Source organism: Cebus imitator, unplaced genomic scaffold, assembly GCF_001604975.1.
Source record: "Cebus imitator isolate Cc_AM_T3 unplaced genomic scaffold, Cebus_imitator-1.0 Scaffold2, whole genome shotgun sequence".
Taxonomy (NCBI): domain Eukaryota; kingdom Metazoa; phylum Chordata; class Mammalia; order Primates; family Cebidae; genus Cebus; species Cebus imitator.
The window spans coordinates 16,379,560-16,402,887 of NW_016107317.1; the positions used below are offsets into that span (position 1 = coordinate 16,379,560).

The 23,328-nt window shown below is 37.1% G+C and overlaps 1 protein-coding gene across 1 annotated transcript in view; it reads right to left on the bottom strand.

Annotated features, from left to right (window-relative positions):
• Positions 1-5,501: 5,501 nt before the first annotated feature.
• The window catches only part of MUC19 (mucin 19, oligomeric), a 189,411-nt gene continuing 171,584 nt past the window's right edge, over positions 5,502-23,328 (bottom strand). Inside the window, 26 exon segments of the mRNA XM_037738205.1 lie at positions 5,502-5,863; positions 6,516-6,624; positions 7,262-7,301; positions 8,370-8,480; positions 9,967-10,004; positions 10,347-10,509; positions 10,598-10,629; positions 12,443-12,472; positions 14,253-14,294; positions 14,455-14,508; positions 14,792-14,845; positions 15,252-15,305; positions 17,075-17,128; positions 17,272-17,325; positions 17,643-17,696; positions 17,845-17,898; positions 18,152-18,201; positions 19,121-19,174; positions 19,953-20,004; positions 20,574-20,621; positions 21,112-21,165; positions 21,315-21,368; positions 22,390-22,452; positions 22,702-22,749; positions 22,923-22,967; positions 23,106-23,159. Coding sequence (XP_037594133.1) covers positions 5,680-5,863; positions 6,516-6,624; positions 7,262-7,301; positions 8,370-8,480; positions 9,967-10,004; positions 10,347-10,509; positions 10,598-10,629; positions 12,443-12,472; positions 14,253-14,294; positions 14,455-14,508; positions 14,792-14,845; positions 15,252-15,305; positions 17,075-17,128; positions 17,272-17,325; positions 17,643-17,696; positions 17,845-17,898; positions 18,152-18,201; positions 19,121-19,174; positions 19,953-20,004; positions 20,574-20,621; positions 21,112-21,165; positions 21,315-21,368; positions 22,390-22,452; positions 22,702-22,749; positions 22,923-22,967; positions 23,106-23,159 — 1,649 coding nt within the window. The 3' untranslated portion in view covers positions 5,502-5,679.

Sequence of the window (23,328 nt, forward strand, 5' to 3'; positions counted from 1 at the left end):
AAAAAAAAAAAAAAAAGAATTGAAAATATGTATCCACATTAAAACTTATACATGAATTTTCACAGCAGCATTATTCATAATAGCTAAAATGTGGAAACAATGAAATAGCTACAAATGAATAAACAAAATGTATATCCAAATAATGAAATATTATTTAGCAATAAAAATGAATGAAATGCTGATATATACTACAACAAAGATGAATCTGGAAAACATTGTGCTAAGTGGAAGAAGTCAGGCACAAAAGGTCACATATTTTATGATTCCATTTATATAAAATGTCTAGATTTGGCAAATCTGTAGACACAGAATGTAGTTTAGTGGTTGCCAGGAGCTTGGGGGTGTGGGAAGATTGGGAGTGTCTGCTAATCAGTATTGGGTTTATTTTTGGAGTGATGAAATATTCTGGAATTATGTAGAAGTGAGGGCTGCACAACTTTGTGAATATACTAACACCCACTAAATTGTACACTTTAAAGGGATGAATTTTGTGGCACGTGAGTTATGTCTCAGTAAAGACCTTATTTTTTAAAATAAGCTTAAGTTATATAGCCTTAGGTAGGGGGAGCCAATATTTCTACCAAGGCAGTCTGGCTCCACAGCTTGCATATTTAAGTGCTCCACATTCTATGTCTCTAGTGAGAAGACATATGCTAGGTGATATTACCTTCTCATTTATTTACTCCAAGGACATAATTTGATATATGAAGAATGGCCAGACCGAATGCAGATAACTTTCCAAGAATAGTTTTCTCAAAACAGAGTTTTTGACAATAATTAATTAGTTACAATTAACTTTAATCACTGACAAGAACCTGAAAGGTATATATTTCATTGCAAAAAGTATTTGATGAGTATATTCCTAGTTAAGGAACTGAATTGTTTAACTGGCTGCCTTTGTTAGATTTCTTCATTCAAATATCAACAAATGCTTATTGATTACCTACTCTATGCCACGTCCTCTTCTAGGCATTAGAGACAGAGCTGTGGAATAGAGATACAAACTTCCTGTCCTCTGAAAACTTACATTAAAAGGGATAATAAAGAACAAATAAATGTTAGTGATAACTGTAATTAAAAGTGTATATAGGGCTACCAACTGTGGAAAGGTAGATGAAGAAAAGAGAGTGACTAGTATATAGGGAATGGATTATAGGCAGAGAAAATGAATAGTCAGAAATGTTGAGTTTTCAAGGTGCTCTGACAAAATTATAGTTCTAGATTTTGAGTGTCAGTAATCAACTTTACTCACATCTTTAATTTTACAGTAGGACCAGTTACTTAGCGTCATTGGCATATAGGAAACTATACATTTTTTGTTCTTACAACAGAAGGGGGAAAGGGAATGAGAGACAGGGAAGTAGAGGAGGCTTCATACATTTTGTTCATTTCAAAGCCACCATCAAAGATTTGAAAGACATAGGTAGGCTCATTTCTATATCCTTCCCCCCTGAATTCTGACTTGAATGCTACAAACAATTGATGGGCTCTAGATTCCTATGAGCAGCACGGGTTGTGCTCCCCAGGAGCAGATTCTAAGATGGAGATTTACATGCAACAGGCTTGTTAGAAAGTGTTCTTGGAATCTAAATTTGTGGGAAGAAAGGAAGCTAGATCGGGAGGAGGGAGAAGGCAAGGCATTGTGCATCTTCAATGGAAGGCTCAGCAACTTGCGGAGTAAAGAGCTCATAGACCAAGTTGGAGAGACAGCAGTGAGCCTTTCTACTTTCCCCTACCATTCACTGGATGCCTCTCTTTTCTCCAGAAGGTAGACATATCAGTAGGGGATGTGGTTGTCTTTAGCTGAGGCAATCCCCTAAGGAGGTTGACAGCTGAAAGCAGTCTTCTGTCAGGACTCTCAGCAGCTGTGGAATAAGCCCTGTTTTTCTGAAGGAGAATCTGAGCGGTACATTACAGTATCCCTCACAATAAACTTAGTCTGGTGATGACTCAAACTGTAGCTGCTTTTCTGGATGTTTGTGTTACTAAATGGAACAATATGGCCCCTAGAGCATTATTTGCAAAAATTGATTTAGCTACCTGCTTTCTCATCTACTGAACTGGACCTCTCAGGAAGAGATTCATAAATCTGTATTTTTATAAAGATCCCCAGTGATTACTCTATAAACAGTCTATAGACCCTCATTTTGGAAGCACTGTTTATGGTTCCATAGACCATTGTATCTCTAATTCTGGCCAGTGGGATTTAGTGGAAGTATGTGTGTCACTTCTGAGTTTTACCCTCAGAGGAGAAGGAGCACAAACTCCCCTCTCCCATTCTACATTTTTGCTGATTGGAATGAGATGGTAGGAGCTAGTGGGAACCATCATGGGCTAACAAGATGGAAGGTGGACAATGCATTCTGCAAAAAAACAGAAGAGACAGGCATAGCCATCCCTCTCTGGATCACCTACCTAGTTTTGTGTATGACAGAGAAATCCATTTCTATCTTTTAAAAGTCAGTCTTATTTTTTTTCTGTAATCAGCTTAAATCTTAGTAATATGAAGATAGTGAGTCCTCATCTTTGAACGAAGGATATGCTGTCATACTTTGTTTATTCACACTAGGAAATAGACCCACCAGATTTTGGAAACATCAAGAAACCTGTATCGATATAAATGTCTTTCTTAGGTCTACTCACTGGATGACCTAAGACCTGCAAACTCTAGAGGCACACAGACAAAATATGAGAGCAGTTCAGCTTATCGAGGTTTTGGTAAAAGCCAGCTCAATGTTTAACTCATAATCTGTGTTGATCCAATGGTTCTAGAAGAATCTACAACAGAAAAGCTAAACCTAGTGGAGGAGCCAATGACAAGTTGTAAAATGGTCATAGCAATAGAAGCTTCTGAGCTTTGGGAGTGAAATCACACTATCTCCAGAGACACTTTTTCTATTTTCAACAAATACTAGCTTTCTGGCAATACTAAAATAACAAGTGACCATGAACCAAAGCCCCTCATCTTGGAGGAGGCGTTAGATTATCTGTGTTGCCATGGATTTCAGCATTCTCAGCAGCAATCCATCATCCATCCAAAGTCATATATACAGAATAGAGTCCATTCAGGTCTCAAAGGCACAAGTCAGAAAGTGAGATCCATGCAATAATTTCTAAATGCCCACAATGTGCTACTACCTATTTGGCTGCCATATTTCTCTGAATTAATGCCTTTTTCTTGGAGGAGGAATTGTTTATAATCATTTAACACAGGATGAAAAGACTCAAAGCTAGATTGCTTATAGACCCAGTATTAGTGAAAAGTGAGCCTGTCTGAGGAGTGCTGTGAAAAACAACTGTAAAGGAGAATTCTCTGTAGCCATTGTGCTTGGCAGCAGGTTAGCCTCAAGTCAGTATTCACATGGATTTCTCAGATATAGCAAATAATTTGTATAGATGGCCCAGGACTTGAAGGGAGAAAAAATGGAGAATGCCAAGAAGGGTTGGGGGAATTGTATGAGTAATTCAGAATAGATCCATACCTGAACATAAATGGATGCTTAAAGAAGGAGGAAGCAATTGTAGCAGGAATGAGGGTCATGCATGGGTTCAGCAGCCTAAAATTCCTCCACTAAAACCACTTGGGACACCACCATGATAGTAATCATGGTATTGTGATATAAACGGAAGACAGTCATCTTCCATTTTCAAACTACCATGTCAGACAGCTACTCGGTAATAAGAAGACAACTTTGATCGTTTTCTGGTGGTGAGAAGACAGCATTTATTTCTCTGAGGTAACAAAGTATGGATTGGCATTTTCTTTTTGTGTCTAATATGCCTAGACAAGCACTTCTATCTATAGGCTTACTGAATACTCTATTCACTGCCATGAAATGCTGTGCAGCATTGCTTCTAACCAAGGAATTTATTTTCAAGTGCAGAAAAGTTCCTATAGAATAAGATCAAAGAAAACAAAGGTACATACATCAATAAATATTATGCTTTATTATTCACAGACGATAAACCTTAAAGATCAGTTTACTGAGCACTCCACGCTGATACCAGCTGAGGGATAACTACCTTCTGAGGTCTGTGTGCTAGTGGCAGAATGTAATATATTAGCTGGACTAGAAATCAACATTCATTTTATGTCCCTTGTTCTGAAAGTCCCAGCTAGCCATCTGGAGTCTCTTATAAGTCTAAAGCAGGCTTACTAAGCAGAAAATGCTGTCATTGTATTATCTGGGATGATCGATTCTGACTGTTGGGCGAAAACAGAGTTGCATGGTAAGGACTGAAATGTGGGTATATTGTTGGCTCTGTGCTCTACTATTCCCAGAGGTAAAAGTCATTGAGAAACTCCTACAATCTCACCCGCTTGGATTTTCAGGGGCTCAAGCTCCTCATAATTTTGTGAAATGATGAATTCTGGTATGCATTGAGAGTGAGAAAAACCTGGAACCAGTGACAGACATAGAGGAAAGTCAAAGTCCCCAGGACTGACTGCGGAAGTGAGATCTGTAATGCCTACTCATAAGGAGTTGTGATCCACCTTTGGTGGCAATTACCAATATACTAATACATCTGTTTTCTTCCTCACCATTAGACATACAGTGTTTGATGATAGTTAAATTTACCACTAGTCCAAGTGATATAGAAAAGTAAAAACTGGTTCATAAATAAGTTATGATAAATTGGGTTTGCCTTCATGTTGGGAAGGGGATAAGAGTGTTAATAACTGCACACATTTCACCTGTGTAAAGAATTTGTCCAAGGCATATTTGAACATGTATATTCAGGAAGAAGGATGTGTGTGAGAGGTAGCAAGGTAGTAGAAAGATAGACATAATGTTAGCCTCAACCTCTCCTTTTAGCTACCTATTTCACAGTATATAATACACAAGCATAGGACTGAGTTAGGTAGAGAATATTTATTTTGGTTTCAATATTGCAGAGTTTGTGGTACATATAGAGCATCCAGTGAGAGATGGTAAATACAAAGTTGTATCAATGTGTCTGGAACTGAGAGGCTGAGGTTGGTGACATTGACTAGAAATCCTCAGTGTGTAAATACATCTACTTAAATTGATGAAATCGGCCAAAGACTGAGTACAATGAAAAGCACAACAGGATGCGTCTGGAAAACTAAACCGTAGAGGATTGCAAGAAATAAAGCTGTCCATATGATGTAGGGGCATTAATTAAAAATGATGTCACAGAAAAAAGAAATAATGTAGAAACAAGGAGAAAACTGTCTCAAGAAAGGAAGAGTGGAAATGCTGTCAGATCCTGTAGGGAGAACTATAAGAATGCCACTGGTGAACTGGCGGGAGGAGTGGCAGCAGGATGGCAGGAGTGAGGCAACTGGCATAGGAAGTGAGAAAAGAAAACAAAGTATACGTTTTCAATAAGTTAAGGGAATGAAACGGGAGAATGGCATCAGAAGCTGAAGGATAAAAGGAAAACATATTGAAGGTCATGATGTGATCCAGTTGTTTCTGCTAGACTTGCAGAATTCTTATTGCCATAAAACAAATACCCTTGCTCCCAAATTGCTTGTAAAGTTTTGTTTATTTTTCAGATCTAGTCAACAAGAGAACAAAATTCCTCATAATGAGAACCCATTGTTTTGAGCAAGATACAAATGTTTAGTTATTCTCACTCTTTAAATGATTATTTTTGTTCACTTGTAAAATAAATACCAGGCCTGTTAAAACTGGGAAGGTGATGTCAGCATTAACTGTACATGAAGGTCATAGTTGGTTGACATATGTCTAAACAAGAGCAGGTAGTGATGTGCCTGTATTGGTAAGGGATTGTACTGCCATCAGGACAGTCAAGAACAATGTCTCGGAGTTCATAGTTTTCTTCTCGGCAGCAAAGGCATGAATGTTCCAAGAGTAAGATGTCATAATTATACCTAAAAGGAAAATAGGGTAATAAATATTTTTAGAATTTAAAAAATAAAGTGACATCAGTGCTCAAATTGTAATTGTCTAAGTGACTTAGCAAGCCTTCTAACCAATGTATTCTTTTCCTAGACCTTGCATTCCCCCGTCACTCTGAAGTTCTGATGTTGCTCAGTGATATTTGCTATGTAAGACCAAGAGAAATAAGAAATCTGAAAGAAAATTATGATCTCATAATTGGAGCATTATGGTGAAAAGAAAAGTAAAATTTTAAATATATAATGTAACATGAGATTATCTCTATATTAACCTATACAAAAAACTACTTAAAGAAAAGCATACTATCTAAATTCCAAGTTTAATTCAAGAAATTCACTTCCTTGCTTAAATATTTTTGTAATCACTGTATGAAGATGATTACATTTGCTACAAATGTATCATGGTTGGCATATTTAGAAGACTACTTCAGAATGACTCATCACTATTTTAAGTGAATATTTTAATTCTCAGATCTTAATATCTTAGATTCTTCTTTCATTAGGTCCTGATAACCTTTTAGGTGAGAGCAATACTATTTTGTTGTTTTCTGTATAATGTTTTAAAAGATTCCTTTCCTCCACAAGCTTACAAAGTTAACACATGATACACATTCAAATAACTCACTTGACAGTCTTTTCACATTCCCCTGTGCATTTTGCCATCTGAACTCTTTTCTTGCAACCACTGTAGATAACAGTCACATTTACAGGGGACGATCTGCAATTATTCTTACCTAAAACCAAATGGAAAAGAGAGTCAGAAATGAGGTTTAACAATAGCTAACCCTCCATTTTCTTAACCTATGAGTAACAGCAACTACTTCACAACATTATTGAGGAGATGAACTACCTCAGCACCCATTTACAAGGTATCTGGTTAATATGCAGATTACTGGTATCTTGTTGTTCCTGTTATCACTATCTCACTATCACATGTGAAGGGGTTGAGGGGAAAAGAGGAAGGGAGAGAGGGCAAGAAAAAGGGGTGGGTGGACTATTTTTGGCTTCCATCAAAAAAAGGGGTGGATGAATTATTTTTGACATCCATTTTCCCATCACTGATTATCCTTATGATCGAATACGCTAGTTTACAAGTTGCTGATGTCAAAAGAACAAGCTAATTTTTCCATGAAAATTTATTCCCTTGTAAACATCACTAGTTTTTACTGAGAAGAAGGTTGCAATCAACATGAATCCATAATCATAACACATTATGTACACATATCAAATGGAAGTTTATACATATAGGCTAGATTACCCATTGTGTTAAAAATACAACATACTTTCTCTTAATGATCTGCCATTTTGTTTTAAAGAAAGTAAACTTTTGTCAACAGCTTACATTTCCTCTCTATGCAGAACTTAACTTACATGTATAGCAACATTTTTTTGAATCATAGATTCTGTCTTCCTGTAGGGGGTAAGAAAAAAGAAGAAACAACTGGAAAACTTGTTCCAAATTTTTCTGCAAATAATATAACATTTCTTAATTTGTTAAAATGCATCACAAAGAGAAAATGGAACAGATGGACAATCTTATCCCAGATCTAGTAAGCAAGGGCAGGAAAGGAGAGAGATCAGCTTAGTAATAAAAATGAGACTACCATTTTTCAACAATGGGAAAAGGAAAAATAAGCTTTAAACTAAATTCCTGTTAAAAATAACATTCAGTAATAGTAAATTATTTCTCATTTACTGAAAAATAACAACGATAGTACTAAAAGACAATAGAAACTCACAATTAGGAGCTGCACCTTTGAGAAACTGATTGATAGGTTTAAAATTATAGCAAAGTAAAAGCATGATACATATTGAAATCCAGTATTAGAGCTCTAAAATAAAACTTTAAACCATATTATCAATTATATCTTCAGAAAGAAAAATAAGTTAAACCTCCCTTAATAATTGAAACTTATTAATATAAAACCTAGTAATATTTGGGGAGCATAGAAATGAAGAAAACTGTGACACAAAGAAAGATCTGAAGAACTTAGACGTGATTATATAGAGATTGGGTATTTTTATAGACAACGATTTGGGCTATTTTTAAAAGTTAGTGGGTTTTTTAGTTTATAGATAGCAACATGCTTTCTATAATAACTTACTCCTTCTACACTAGCACTAAATTAAGTTTTATAAAGGCTGCAAGACATGACAGCCTGTCTTGATATGAAAAAATATATATACTTAAAAATGAAAGGTGAACATATCTGGAATCATCTGGGCCCTGGATATAACGAATTTGTTTAAAAAGCTATACAATCTACAAGATATTTATGTCTGCTAGCCAAACATAAATAAGATGAATCTGGACTCATCTGGGCTCTGGACACAATGAATTTGTTTCAAGATCTATACAATCTACAAGATATTTATGTCCTTTAGCCAGACAAACGTTTCCATATAAAACAGAAGACAGGTTGGGTTTGTGTTTAATAGGAGAACTGAATCTCGGTGTTCATTAGTGAAGATGACTTACTTCTGCACACCAGGTCTGCTTTGGGCAGTCCTGGACTACTGCAGCAAAGCCAGTGTCTTTGCAGGAGTAGGAAACACAGGGGTTGGTGGGGTCATCAAATGAAGCACCAATCTGGGAGGAAACGAGGGGGAAGAAAACAAAGTAATTATTTCCCTTGATTTCTTTTTGAGGTTGGCAAGAATATCGGCTAAAAAATTCAAATTCATGTTTAGTGATTTTCCAGAGGCACTTTCAGTCATTAGGTTAGTAGCAAAGAAAAGATGGTTTTAAAGTCTTCCACTTCCATGAATAAACCAAATTTGTTCATTGAGAGCACAGAATGTGTCAAGATTGTCAATCCTCAAATTAAGATTTACCAAAAGGTAGTCTATTTTCAAGAAAGGTTCCTTTATAGTGATCAAGCAGTTAATCAATTAATTGTTATGCTCTAAGCTTAAAGGGAAACAAGAAATCTAAGTGGAGAAAAAAATGGCACGAAATAGGCTTATCAGGTTAAAACAAACAAGTCTCACAAGATTCCTTATTTCTGTCTTGGCCTGTATTCCTATAGTTTTAAAGCTCTCTGATATTACTTTATAATTATCTTATGTTCAATATTAAAACAGCAGTTTGAGAAACTGCATTTATTTCATGGCCTCAGACAGAATGAACTTTCTAATAAATTGGAATTTTACTACTAGAAATGATCAGACAAAACCTCCCTTTTGTTCCTTAAGTATCATCCTATTTTGTATTTAAAAACGATCACAGGTTCAAGTCAGATCAACTTTGGAAACTAAAAATTAAGAAGTCCAGGTGGAAATTCAAGTGTGATAAATGGGTTATCAACGTAAAACTCTCATCGGCTGTTTTATCTACTTCCCAATATACCACATGTATTTCATTTCAGATTTTTTAATGTTTACTCTTGCCATTTCAAGTGTGTTAATATCAATTTGAGAATCATCTGGTTTTTATGGCTTCCTTATACTTTTTTTTCTAAAAAGTTAAATTTCTGACCAAAATGTCAACTTACAGCCTTGAATATATCATGTTGCTGTAGCTGCATAATAGGGTTCTAGCCCTTCGGGTTTTCTATTTGATCTCTGACAGCTTGACCATCTGATCTTTTTGGTTATAATTACAGTTTGTTCATTGATTTGAATGTTACAAAGTATGTCTTCTCCATCTGGCAAGGCCCATGGGAAATTTTGTTCAGAAGTTATACTGCTGAGTAGTTAATGATCAAGCACTCTGTTTTCCTCCTTTGAAGAGTCATGGTGAGTGTTACATTTGATGTTCCTTTGGAAGTGAGTGGGGGGAAAAAAATGAATGGATATTTATATATATAAATATATATATAAATTATATATATATTTATATTTTATTCACACATGTTATATATATTTAGAAATATAAATTTATACATAATATAAAAACATTTATATTATGTATAAATTTATATTTAGAAATATATTTCTAAATATATATAATAAATAACATATATATATGTGTGTATATAATATATATATAATAAGCTGAAAGTCTCTTGATGTAGCCTGGTATTCAATTTATCCATATAATTAACAAAAATATATTAATGAAGAAAAGCCCTTACCTCATAATCAGTATTGTTAAATAAACATGTTGTTGGTTCTGAAAAATAAAGACATCGTTTTATTCTAAAATACTATAATTTCTATTTATAAAACAGAAATTGTAGATGAGATCATACACAGCAACCAACTATAATGTTTCTCCCCATAATATCATAGTCCTTCTTCAATCTACTGATTATATTCATAACTGTTAATTCTGGTTGTCCCTCATTCTGAAGATGGTAAGTTTTAAGAATGCAAATATTATACTAATTCTGTTTTATTTATTATACCTGCCTAGCATTCTCTTTGACAAAATTGGAAACTCAAAAAGTACCTCTTGAATATACAAATAGACAATGAACATATTCAATTAAAATAATGCATTATGAATACACACCACAGTATCCGATTTCACAGCAGGTGTCATTAGATTTGAACTTCACAAGCTTCTCGCCGGTTTTGCATGTGGGTGGAGAAGGACACTCCTCAGGTTTACAGTCTATAGTCTTTGCATCTGTACAGGTACATCTGTGGCAATTGGCAGTCCATGTGTCTCCAGGCTACATATACAAACCATGTTTAGACTTCTATTCAAATACAGGAATGAGAGCAAATTTGAATTAAAGTAGAGCCAAACTCTGTACTTACAGATTTCTCTTCTCCCAGGGGACCATGGCAAACTGTTAACATAAATGATAAATGGTAATTAAATTTGGCAAAATATAACCATCTGTTATTTATACATAACCACCAGGTGGCCAGTACTGTAATTGGCATTAGGATCTCAGAGTCCCAGAATTACAGAGGATTTTATGGTGCCTTAAGGTGAATAAAACCACAACCACCTGCTTCAAGCAAACTGTTCCCAACAGGTATATCCTATGTTTACAATCCTCAGCAAAGGATAATTCTTAATTTCTCCTGGCAGTGGCCAATAAATCTCATGGCTATTAATTGACTTACTAGTCTGACTTTTGAAGTCTGACTTCTGCTTTTTCAATCCTACAAGTCACCATGACTGCGTAATTACCAGACCCAAGGGCCCTTTCTTAGTTTAAGTTCTCTGCCATAGTTGACATTGTTAATTCTTACCTTCTTGAAAAGTGTTCTTTCTTCAGATTTAATATTCTGAAATTTTTGTCTTTACTGTCAATTTGTCTTATTCCCTCTCATTTTGCCTCTAATTCTTCCCTCTATCTCCACAATGTGCACGGTAATATCAAATAAATGGCTCTAAAATGTCCAGCTCCAGTCCAGACCTCTCTCATGGCTTTGGAACCAGTTTTCTCTCTAGCTATAGACAGAATCCAGGCAGACCTACAGAAATCTGAAACTCAATGTGCATACAACAGATTGTATCGTTCCCTCAAAACTAGCTTGTCTTCTAGACTGATTTCCTTCTGCTAAGGCTAGAGCTATACTTTAAATCAATCAAGCTTAAAATCTAGGAGCTATCTGATTTCTTCTTTCTATCACTGGCATCAAATCTACTGCCAAATCCTGTACCTTTATTCTTGCATTCATTTCTTTCTTTCCTTATTCTACTTGCTACAATGCCACTTTAAGGTCTTAGTAAATTTTCAATCTAGCATAATCTAGCTTTTTTTAAGGGGTTACTCTGACTCAGATCTCATTCTGATCCAATCAGGTAATGTAGTTTTTCTAAAGCCTAATTCTTACCTCATTATTACTTTGATAGCCCCTTAAGTTGTATAAAATAAACACTTTATTCTAGCATTCTAGCTTTCAAGATCTCTCATATTGTGACTCAAACTCACCTTCTCAACTTTGTCTCACTTCTCTCATTTACATCCCCTGTACTAGTCTATATAGTGTTCTCAAATTCCAATACTGTAAAGACATTCCTGGGGATACCTTAAAATATGCAATATAAGTGACATATGTTATGCACTCTCTGTATAATATATAGTTTATGTTTTTACGTGGAAATTTATTTTCTGCCTGATACAAACATTTCTTCTTTGGGAACCCTCTTTTCCCCACTAGGTACTAAGGTCAGAAAATTATTTTTTAGTATTTATTTTTTAATTACTGCAAAGCCTATCACATTGTCTTGAGAATGATAGGGACTTAAAGTTCTCTAAAATTACGTAACTCTAGCTAAACTGATTTTTTTTTTCTACTACAGTTCATCCTTCAAGCTGGAATTACCTAGTTTTAAAAAATGCTCACTATCAAGTGACAATATTTTGGTCAAGGTATCATAATTATATGAAACCTTTAGTAGGTAAACCTTGTTTTGATCTAAATAACAAGGCATATTTGTTTGGTTGGGCTTCATTGGTTTGCGAATGAGGAAATGAACTATTACTCAGCTTTTATTTGACAAATAAAAGCTAAGTGAATCTAATACAAGTTTTGCTATTTTATAACATTTCTGTTGCTAGTGACTTTTACAAGCCTGACCTCTGAAATTGGATTTACAAGAGAAGCCATTAATGCAGAATGATTCTGAAGTCATGGTATTCTTACCTGGAGCTGGTGGAAGTGATATTAGACATTCTGTATAAAAACAGGAACCTTAAATTAGTCTCTGAAGTTACTGAAATAGTACTGGCAACTGTAGTTATTTAATTCATTATTCTATTGCTGAAAATAATTGTCTACATAGCCAGTCTTACAAATAGATATGTTCCCATCTATCTCCCCATCCTTATCCTCGTTGCATTTGAAATTCCACTGTACAGGGTGTTGCCTTTCGACCTCAACTTTTAATGAGAGAAAAGAATCAAGAGAAGAAAACATCAAGGTAAACTCTTCAAAAATGTTGTGGAAAGCAGTTCTAATGAATGGAACAATAGAAGAGGTTAAAAAAGGAAAAAAAGATAATTCTGATACAGGATAAAATGAGTATTATTAATTACCCAGTTTTAGTCATTTAAGAGCTTTTATTCTCCTTCTTGAAATAGTTCAATTTGGCTCTATCTTCTACCCCAACAAATGCTTTAAACTGGTAACATATATCTTTTTTAGCCTTTACATATCACATATTTTGGTCAATCCAACAATTCACTCATAAATTTTAAGTTTTATTCCAAAACTTCTAAACACAAAATTGATATTTTATGCAACCTGGCCAGGCACAGTGGCTCATGCCTGTAATTGCAATACTTTGGGAGGCTGAGGTGGGCAGATCATTTGAAGCCAGGAGTTCGAGATCAGCTTGGCCAACATGGTAAAACCCCATCTATACAAAAAATACAAAAATTAGGCAGGTATGGTGGTGCTTGCCTGTAGTCCCAGCTATGAGGGAGGCTGAAGCAGGAGAATCTCTGGAACCCGAGAGGCAGAGCTTACAGTGAGCCGAGATTGTGTCACTGCACATTCTAGCCTGGGCAACAGAACAAGACTCTGTTTTTAAAAACTACCAAGAAAAAGGCTGACCTAGGAGCAATAGAATATTTGAAAAGAACTATAAATTTCTACAAGTTTAGGTAAAGTGACAACTAATAAGCCCAAAATATAGATTACAAAATGAATTAAAATATAGAAATTTGGGGGATCAAATGTCTATAACTCTTTACGTTGGGAGGCTAAGCCAGGTCCTAATTATGAATGCTTTGTAAATTAACAGAAACCAGCAAAAGGAGATAAAAAAAAGATCAATTAGGAATAAATACAGGAGAAATATTCCTTGACCAGTATTGCAAGAGTCCATTGAAGATATTTGTAAGAGGAATCAGAGAGAACAGTCTCCTAATCAATACATTGGTATCCAAGTAATTTCTCAACTATCCGATCATGTCAGTCTCTTGATCAAATCCTTAAGGGTACCCCATAAGGATAAAGCCTTGGTTAAGTTTGGTTCTTTATGAAGTTTCCTCTACTTACGTTTCCAATCTCATTTTCTCCCTGAACCTCATTCAGTCATTGCCAACATCTGGTTGATTCCTGGACTCACCCATGAGGTCTCACATCTTTCTTTCCAAGGGCTGTTTGGCAGGAATACCCTTCCCATCCATGCCAACTTTAAACTCAATCATCTCATTTCTGATGCCTTTACTCCACACTACTAATTAGTAAGCAGAAATTAACACTCTACTCTCAACCCACCCCCGGGACCACATTTTTTTGTGTGCATATTTTTGAGTATCACTAAATATATGCTATCTGTGCCCAAAAGAATTTCTTCATCCCACACACACAAAATAAAAAATGGCAAGTGCTGCAGCTTACTGATGTTTTGCTTTTAATGTCTGCTAGAGAGTTTAGCACATATAAAGTACTAAAGAAATATTAGTTGAAATAGTAACAAAGAAATTAGGGCTCTTCCTGTACTGACCTGTTTTGTTTTCAGTTTCTTTGGTTGTTACGACAGTGGTTTCTGAGAGGAAATAAAAGGATGGTATTGTGATTTTTAAAATTAGAATAACATACACATATCAAGTCTGTGTTTATGTACATGCCCAAATGATGGCACAAATTCATATTCAAGCTTTGTGTGGAACAATGTATTCCAGTTCAATTGGATCATTTCATTTTACCTGGCTGGGATACTTGTGGTCTTGTTGTGACTCCAGCTGCAACCAAGGTGGAGCCTTGCAAAAAGGAAATTTAAGACATTTTACGACAAGCACCCTTCATAATTTCCTGCTCAGAATTTTCCATCTGCATGAAGAAGTCTTTAGGAGGGGAGCCCCAGTGAAAGGCTAAACCAAAAGCTCACAAAGGGGATAAAAATGGGCATCTCTAGTGGAATTTCAAAGCTGTGTTCCAAGAGGAAGGTGAATGCTATCATCCTGGCCTCTGTCTTTCACTTCTCTCCTCCCCCTCTCCTAACTCCACTTCTTATGTGTAATCAAAGTCACACCGATCACTTACCTGTTTGCACTCCAGTTCCAGAGGTTTCTTTTACTCCTGTGGAAGCTGTGACTGCTTAAAAAGGAACAAAAGTGGTGACTACAGGGGACTGGAGAAGCTAGAGCTCAACTTCATTTAAAAACAATTTTTTATTCTGCATGTTTTAGATGGACAGATGAAACTATGTATTTTGCACATGATGTTCTGAAGAATTACGTTATGCCACCCTCTTAGCATTTTTCAAGAATATATTAACTGTAGTCACGATGTTGTACAATAGATCTCTTGAACTTACTCCTCCTGTCTAACTGAAATTTTGTAACCTTTCACCAACATCTCCCCACCATACTCAGCCCCACATATACAATGACCCCAACCCCAGTAACCACCATTCTACTCTACTCCTGTGAGAACTGCAGAAAAACTAACCTGTCTTCTGAGGTGCCACCGAGAAAAATTCATTTATTACTATTGCACTTACCAGTGGTAGGAAGTCCAGGAGCAGTGGTTGTGTCAGATGCTCCCTTGGAAGAAACTAAAATGAACAAGGGAAGAACAATAAACATTTTCTGGTCTCAGAGGAGCATTTACTTAAGACACCTCCACGTGGAACAAGAGTCTCAAAGTACTTGGAATATACTAACACATCTGCTAATGCTAGCTCATGCCCCCGCCATGGAAACACTAAGAACTTCCTATGGTAGCCATCCCTTGTTCACAGAAGATTCTCCTATGGCCCTGATACATTTTTCACTTCTGGGTGCCCTTTCTCTAAGTGATGAGAGCTTTTCTCACACTTAACTCTATACATTTTTTACTTCTGGCACCCCTTCTCTAAATGACTAAGTCAATAAAAACAAGCAATGAGGAAATGACTCCCTATTCAATAATTAGTGCTGGCATAACTGGCTAGCCATATGCAGGAGATTGAAGTTGTACCCTTTCCTTACACCATATACAAAAATCAACTAAAGATAGACTAAAGCCTTTCATTTTAAACCTAAAACTATGAAAACCCTGGAATATAGTGTAGGAAATACCATTTTGGATATAGGCCCTGGCAAAGATTTTATAACAAAGATGCCAAATTGCAACAAAACAAAATTGACAAATGGGACCTAATGCAACTAAAGAGCTTCTGCACAGCAAAAGAAACTATCAACAGGGTAAAGAGACAACCTACAGAATGGAAGAAAATACTTGCAAACTATGCATCTGGCAAAGGTGTAATACCCAGAATCCATAAGGAATATAAACAAATTAACCAGAAAAAAAAAATGGGCAAAGGACACAAACAGACATTTTCATAAGAAAGCATACACATCGCCAACAAGCATATGAAAAAATGCTTAACATTACTAATCATTAAAGAAGTGCAAATGAAAACCAAAATGAAATACCACATCACATCAGTCAGACTGGCTATTATGAAAAAATAAAAAATTAAAAAAAAATAAAAAAAAACAGGTCCTGGCAAGGCTGCAGAAAAAAGGGAATGCTTATTCATTGTTGATGTTAATGTAAATTAATCCAGCCACCATGGAAAGCAGTCTGGAGGTTTCTCAAAGAACTTAGAACTACCAGTTGACCCAGCAATCTCATTAGTGGGTATCTATCCAAAAGAAAACAAATTGTTCTACCAAAAAGACACATGCACTTGAATTTTCATCACAGCATTATTCATAGCAGCAAAGACATGGAATCAACCTAGGTGCCCATCAATGATGAACTGGATTTTTAAAATGTAGTATAAACACACCATGGAATATTATGCAAACATAAGAGAGAACCAAATTATGTTATTTGTAGCAACGCAGATGTGGCTGGAGACCATTATCCTAACTGAATTAATGCAGGAACACAAAAAATACTGCATGTTCTTACTTAGGAGTTAAACATTGGACTCATGGACATAAGGATTGCAACAATAGACACTGGGAACTACCAAAAAGGGGAAGAAGGAGAGGGGAGGGGTTGCAAAATTGACTACTGGGTACTCTGCTCAGTCCCTGGGTGATAGGATCATTCATACTCCAAACCTAAGCATCATGCAGTATACTCAGGACATGTAACAAACCTACACATGTACTCCCCAAATCTAAAATAAAAGTTGAAACAATTGAAAAAAAAAGGCTAGTGTATGGAAAAAATCAGTCGGAAGAGCAAGGGCCCAAGCTTGATTTACCTGACATAGTGTCTGTTCAAATGAAATACAAAATCCTATTTCAGCCCATCTTCCCATTCATTCATCACTACCACAAATTGAAGCAAAGAATTGTGGAGAACCCAAAGCAAACCACTGACCAGTTGCTGTTCCAACTCCAGTGGTGGCTCCAACATCTGTAGAAGCCGTAGCCTCTGAGAAGAAATAGGAGAAAGTGGTATAGAATGCAGACATTTGGAAAGATGTGTAGCAGTGTAACCTTATATAATATCTCTATGGGAGCCATCAGTCCCCAGCAGTTCAGGCAGGCAGGTTTTCCAACTCTTTCATGACTTACTTGTGTTGGAACTCCCAGGTAAACTGGTTGTGCCAGTAGTTATCCCAGTGGTAACTGAAATCACAAGAGGAGACAATCAATTTGTGAATTCCCTTTTATCTAAAATTCGGATTTGATTTAAAAAAAATAGGTTTCTCAAGTGAACTAAAAGGTTGATATCAGGAACATTTTTGCTTTAAGTGATATATCATGCATGGTCTCATTATGTCATTAATTTGCAAGTTTTAAGTAAAGGAAAATTCACAGGGAATAAACTGTTAATTTCCTGGTAATTTGTATTTAGTGACTGAGTAAAATGTCCACCAAATTCATTATAGCCAATTTGATTTAATTTAAAATGAAAAAATAATTATTTGATTGCTAGTGCTCACCTATTTTACTTCCAGCCTCAGTGGTTCCACCATTGCCCAAAGAAGTTGTGGCCTCTAAGTAAAAGGAGAAAAAAATTAAGAAGAATCCTATAACTGAGAAAATCTGGTGGTATTCCCACGGCATGGTAGGGAGTGTGTATGTTTGGGGGGAGAGGCTCAGTCACATTCCTGACTGAAGCCCCTTATATTCCTATTAGGTTACCTGTATTGGAACTTCCAGATGCAACTGTTGTGCCAGAGACTATACCAGTGGTGCCTAAAGCAGGGAGAGAGAAAGAGAGAGCCCAAATGGTGATGCATTTACCATCCTAAGAAGAGCATGGCCAACAATAACTGTCTATGACTTGAAAGCAGCAGAAGACCTTCCTTGTGCTATCCTGTCATGATGAAGTGTGTCCTCCATTTTTAAATTCAGAGTCACGGTAAACACATTAGTTCATAGTCCCGCCTTGATTATTTGCCGCCTTAGAGTTAAATGTCAGAGGTGTCTGTGTCTTTTTCATGCTGACCTATTTCACTTCCAGGGTTTTGTCTCTCAGATGTGCCACTGGTAGCTTCTAACAACAGGAAATGAAAACAATATTTCTGTAAAGGTATTCAACTGGGTTCAATAAACTTACAACATCTGAATTCCAAAATATGAGATATAAACCTCCGGAGTAACTTCTATCTGCTACCTTCAATAGGGCTATATGGATTTATGTTGCCTTTGTATGTACCAGAGTATAGCTTGAATGTTAAAAAGGGAATCTTTCTGGAATCTGAGCCTCTTTTTCTATAATTAAAGTATAAGGTTTGGACCCAGGAGAAATAATGTGATTTTATAAATATAAGCTTTGTTTAACAAATATCTCTGAAAAGACAAAAGCCCAATGTAGATTTGTAGAAACTCAAGAGCTGCCAATGCTTTGGCCAGGTGTAGCGTCTCACGCCTCTTATTCCAGCACTTTGGGAGGCCAAGGCAGGCAGGTCACTTGAGGCCAGGGGTTCAAGACCAGCCTGGCCAACATGGTGAAAACCCATCTCTACTAAAAATTCCAAAAAAAAAAAGCTGAGTGCTGTGGTGGACACCTATAATCCCAGCTACTTGGGCTGAGGTAGGAGAATTGCTTAAACCCTAGAGGTGGAATTTGCTGTAGGTCAAGGTCACACCACTATACCCCAGCCTGGGCAACAGAGTGAGACTGGCACGAGAAAATATATATTTCTCATTTCTCATTATTTCTCTCATTCATATTCATATATATATATATATATATATGAATATATATATATGTGGTTTCCAATTCCACTTTCATTGGTTATACTTCCTTCCATGGAAGTTAAAAAGAATAGAAAGAAAGAAATACAAAGAATAAAAAGAAAGAAATTAGTGAGGGCTAACAGAAAATCATCAAAAGATATAATGTGTCATTGCTGCCAAGTTAGCCCTCCAACAAGGAAAAAAAAATAGCATCTGTTTCCTCATTGACTCCCCTGTGTTGGAACTGCTAGGTGACATGTTGTTGCCAGAGACCACTCCCGTAGTACCTAAAACAAAATGGAAGGGTACCACTATATCAAGTTTATTCTTATAATAAAGGCGCATTCTAGAATAGAATGAGGCAACTACAGAATCCTTCATTATGAAAAACGACCATTTTCAGGGATGGACTGTTCCAAAGTTACTTTGTGTGTTTGCAAATGTAATGCTCCATTCTCACTATAAATTTGATGGGGGAAGGGTGCAATGTGAGGTGGTGGTGGCGTCTCAATGAGAACATCTCTTTTTCTGGGCTGTCTGTCAGGAAAACAAAGGTACTTTACTTACCTAGTTGAGTGCTAGTGACGTGGCCACCCGATATCCCTAGAAGAAGGAACAAAGCAGGATTGAATTGAATTTTCATTTGGCTAAAACATTGGTGTTGTAGAAACTGTAGTGTTCTAGAAGAGTAGAGAGACATGACACATGAGTGAGTGGTGATTTAGCATCATGGTTCTGAGGGTGGATTTTGAAGCCACAGTGCCTGAGTTGAAATCTGTTGTTTACTTGCAGTGTGATCTTCATTAAGTGAGTTAATATCTTTGAGCGACAGACTGTGGAAAGTTCTCACAGATTTTCCAGATGAGAAAACAATCCATGTTCCTCATCTGGAAAGTCTGTGAGAACATCCGTGCTTACCTCACAATTTGGGATGAGAGATGGAAGAAATAATAATGACAAAAATGTGGACTAGTGCCTGGAACATAGTTCATACTGGAAACTGTTAGCTACTATCGCTATTATTTTAAGTGAAAAGTGGACAGGTTAAGAAGCTTGTGTGCTCAGCTGTATTCATTCCATGTCCTGTGGTCCCAGTGCCTCTAAAGGATGTTGTAGCTTCTAAGAGAGAAAAGGTAGGAAAATATGAGGTGAGAGGAATTAGAATTGTGAGTAAACTAAAGGAGGCACTCTTCATAATAGCAGTGCCACGGGGGGCACTTTACTACTAAATCATTCTGTGGAGGACTCTCACCAGCCGGCAGGTTTAGGTGTGATGTCAGAAGCTACCCTAGTCTGGCTCTGTCACCCAGACTGTAGTGCAATGGCACCATCTCTCACTGCAACCTCCGCCTCCCTGGTCTAAGTGATCCTTTTGCTTCAGCCTCCTGAGTAGCTGGGATTACAGGCTCCTGCCACCACACTCGGTTAATTTGTTGTGTTTTTAGTAGAGAAGAGGTTTCACTATGTTGGCCAGGCTGGTCTCGAATTCCTGACCTCAGGTAATCCACCCACCTCGGCCTCCCACAGTGCTAGGATTACAGGGTTGAGCCACTGTGCCTGGCCTGTATTTTCTCATGCATAGTTTTATTTCCAAATCAAATAAAGATGCAAATTCCTCAACAGAGGACTCCATTTTTCTGGAATTCAATGGCAGTAAGACAAGTGGTCCACTTTGCTGCCATATTTACCTATTGTGCTTCCAGCTCCTTGGTTTGCTGATCCTCTAGTGGTAGCTCCTAAAAGGATAAACATAGAAAAACTTTTGAATATAAAGGTAGACTAGACTTATAGGAACAACGACTGTACATTTCAGTCCTTATTGTACTCAAGGAAAAACAGATTGTTTGAGGCAAATCTTCTGTGTGCATTTTGGCCTTCTGTTGAATTGAAATAGGACTCTCTGAGCCAGTAGTTCCTTCTTCTGATATACCTAAAATGGAGATATCTAAAATGGAAAAAGAAACTTTTCATACAATTATCACTTTCACTCTCATTAGCAGAGACTCTTATATGTGAGGCTTGGCCCTGGGAATGGAAGGATATCTGCCCAAGCTTATTCAAAATCAAGTAGCAAAACACTGATCCTGGATGAGAGTTCCTCAAAAGCTCCTCCTTGTAAAACTATCCTTTAAGAAGCAAAGTATAATTGTAATTTATTATCACTCAAAAATCATGCATGCACACACACACACACACACACACACAGTACACACCAGTAATTCTCACCTGTTTTCCATCCCACTACAGTGGTTCTACCGACTCCCGTGGAAGTTATGGCTTCTGGAAGAAAAAGAGAAGCAACGAGTAAAGAACGAGGATTCAGAAGGACGGGGAAATATACTGTGATGCTCTTATACAAGAAGAGCAATGTGAAGGACATTTTTGCCATCTTATTTCTAGACAGGGGGTTTCTTCTCAGCTTAGCCTACCTGTGCCGAAACTTCCTGGTGCAACAGTTGTGCTCAAGGCCACACCAGTGGTGCCTGAAACGAGAAGGCCCTGGTGTCATCATGAAGAATCTTTTGCATGGAGACGACCTAGATATAAAACAAATCTGTATTTCCAGGGCACTATCACTCATACTGTGCACTGGCCAGCTCTGGGAGGCACCATTCACATAGACTGCTTTATGTGGCTGTCCTATGAGCATGTTCTTCCATTGGCCCTTTTGCTCCTGGATTGAATTACACATCTTTCCTATGTTTTAATTATTTCATTCATTCAATAAATATTTATTGAGCCCTGTTAGTAATAGGGATCAGTTCAGTACTAGGGATCGGCTGACCTGCTTAGTACTAGGCATCAGCTTCTTTTTTCTCATGAAGCCTATCTTCTAGTAGGCTTACTTAACACATATAATGTAAAACCCTCAAATGTGAGACAAAAGAATGTCTTTAACATATTTGCCTGTTTTACTTCCAGTGACTTGATTGTCTGATGCATCAGAGATGGTTCCTGATGATTGAAAGTAGGAAAAAAGATTCTGTTTTGACCTGTAAACAATCACTGAGGCAACCATTCAGCAACTTAATATTTAAAGCTCAAAATGGAAAGCAAACAATTTCTGAGTTCATTTTAGTCATCTGTTCACCTGAGTCAGAACCTTCTGGGCCAATCTGGACTCCTGCTGATTTTGTAGTAATACCTATAATATCCACTAAGTTAATTGTCCAGGGAATTACTGCTCCTACTTCCCTCTCCAGAAATTTATGTCCTAAGGCAAGGCGCTGGAAAAGACTGGTTCAGAAGTCAACTCAGGGGTATGGATGGAAGGACTGGCGCCCCCCATAAAATAATCTTTCAGATCCCGAAGCAAACTCATGACACTACTCAATGGCTGTGCTAATCTCTGACACCCCTAGTTCTCACTGATTTCACAACAGTGACTCTGATGGCTTCTAAGGAAGCTTTGGTCTCTGGAAGAGGAAATGAAGCAGAAAGTATGTTTAGGGTTACATATTCCTCCTTGAAGTTAGATGACCGCCATTGAAAATATTCACTTACCTATAACAGAACTTCCAGGTTCAGCAGCTGTGTGAGAGATGATGCTGCTGGCACCTGGAATCACTAAGAGGAAGAAACTTAGGTCATTTTCTTTACATTAACAGAAGGGTTAAGAAGAAAATCATTGTATGTTTTTTGTTAACTCAGATGGCCTATTCCAGAATTCCTCATATACCTTTCAACAAGGATACTTCATTCCAAAAAAAGAAGGAAAAAAAAAAAAAAGCAAATGCTAAGCTCTCACATTGGAAGTCTCCTTATTCTTGAATACTGGTAAATATCAGGAAGATATTCATACTTTCCCATGCTCACCCGTTTGACTGCTGGACAGTTGGCTCCCTGGTGCAGTGGTCATGGATCCTGTAGAAGAGAAAAGAGAGCATATTCTGCTGTCTATAAATGTAAAAAATTGGGTAAAACACTATTATTCTGAAATTTGGGGGCTTGGACAAAGATTTCCATAGGAAATTACTTTGTATTTATTTCAATCAGTTTGAATTGTTAGAAATATTTCACAAACTTCCCATTTTTACCTGGGACTGTTACTGCTTCAGTGATTCCAGAGAAAGTTGTAGCCTCTGAGAAAAAGGGGGAAAAGAACAGCAGTGAGGGCAAAGATTAGAAGAATCTGAGAAAAGCATGGTAGGATCACCCAGGCAGACACCCCACTGAGGAGCCCTTTCCAAACAGTGGTTCCTCCCAGCCTGGTGCTTTACCTGAGCTGGAGCTCCCAGGGGCCACTGTTGTAGCAGAGGGCACTCCAGCTGTGCCTAGGCAGGAAAGAAAAGAAAAAGATCAACAGAGCAACACATTTGTAACCTTTAGAAGAATGTGGCCAGCATCATGTCTACCTGGGACCTTGGAGCAGCAAAAGAAACTTCCTGGATCTATAACTGACAGGAGGTGGCATTTTCTATGCTTACCATGTGCCTTTGTAAG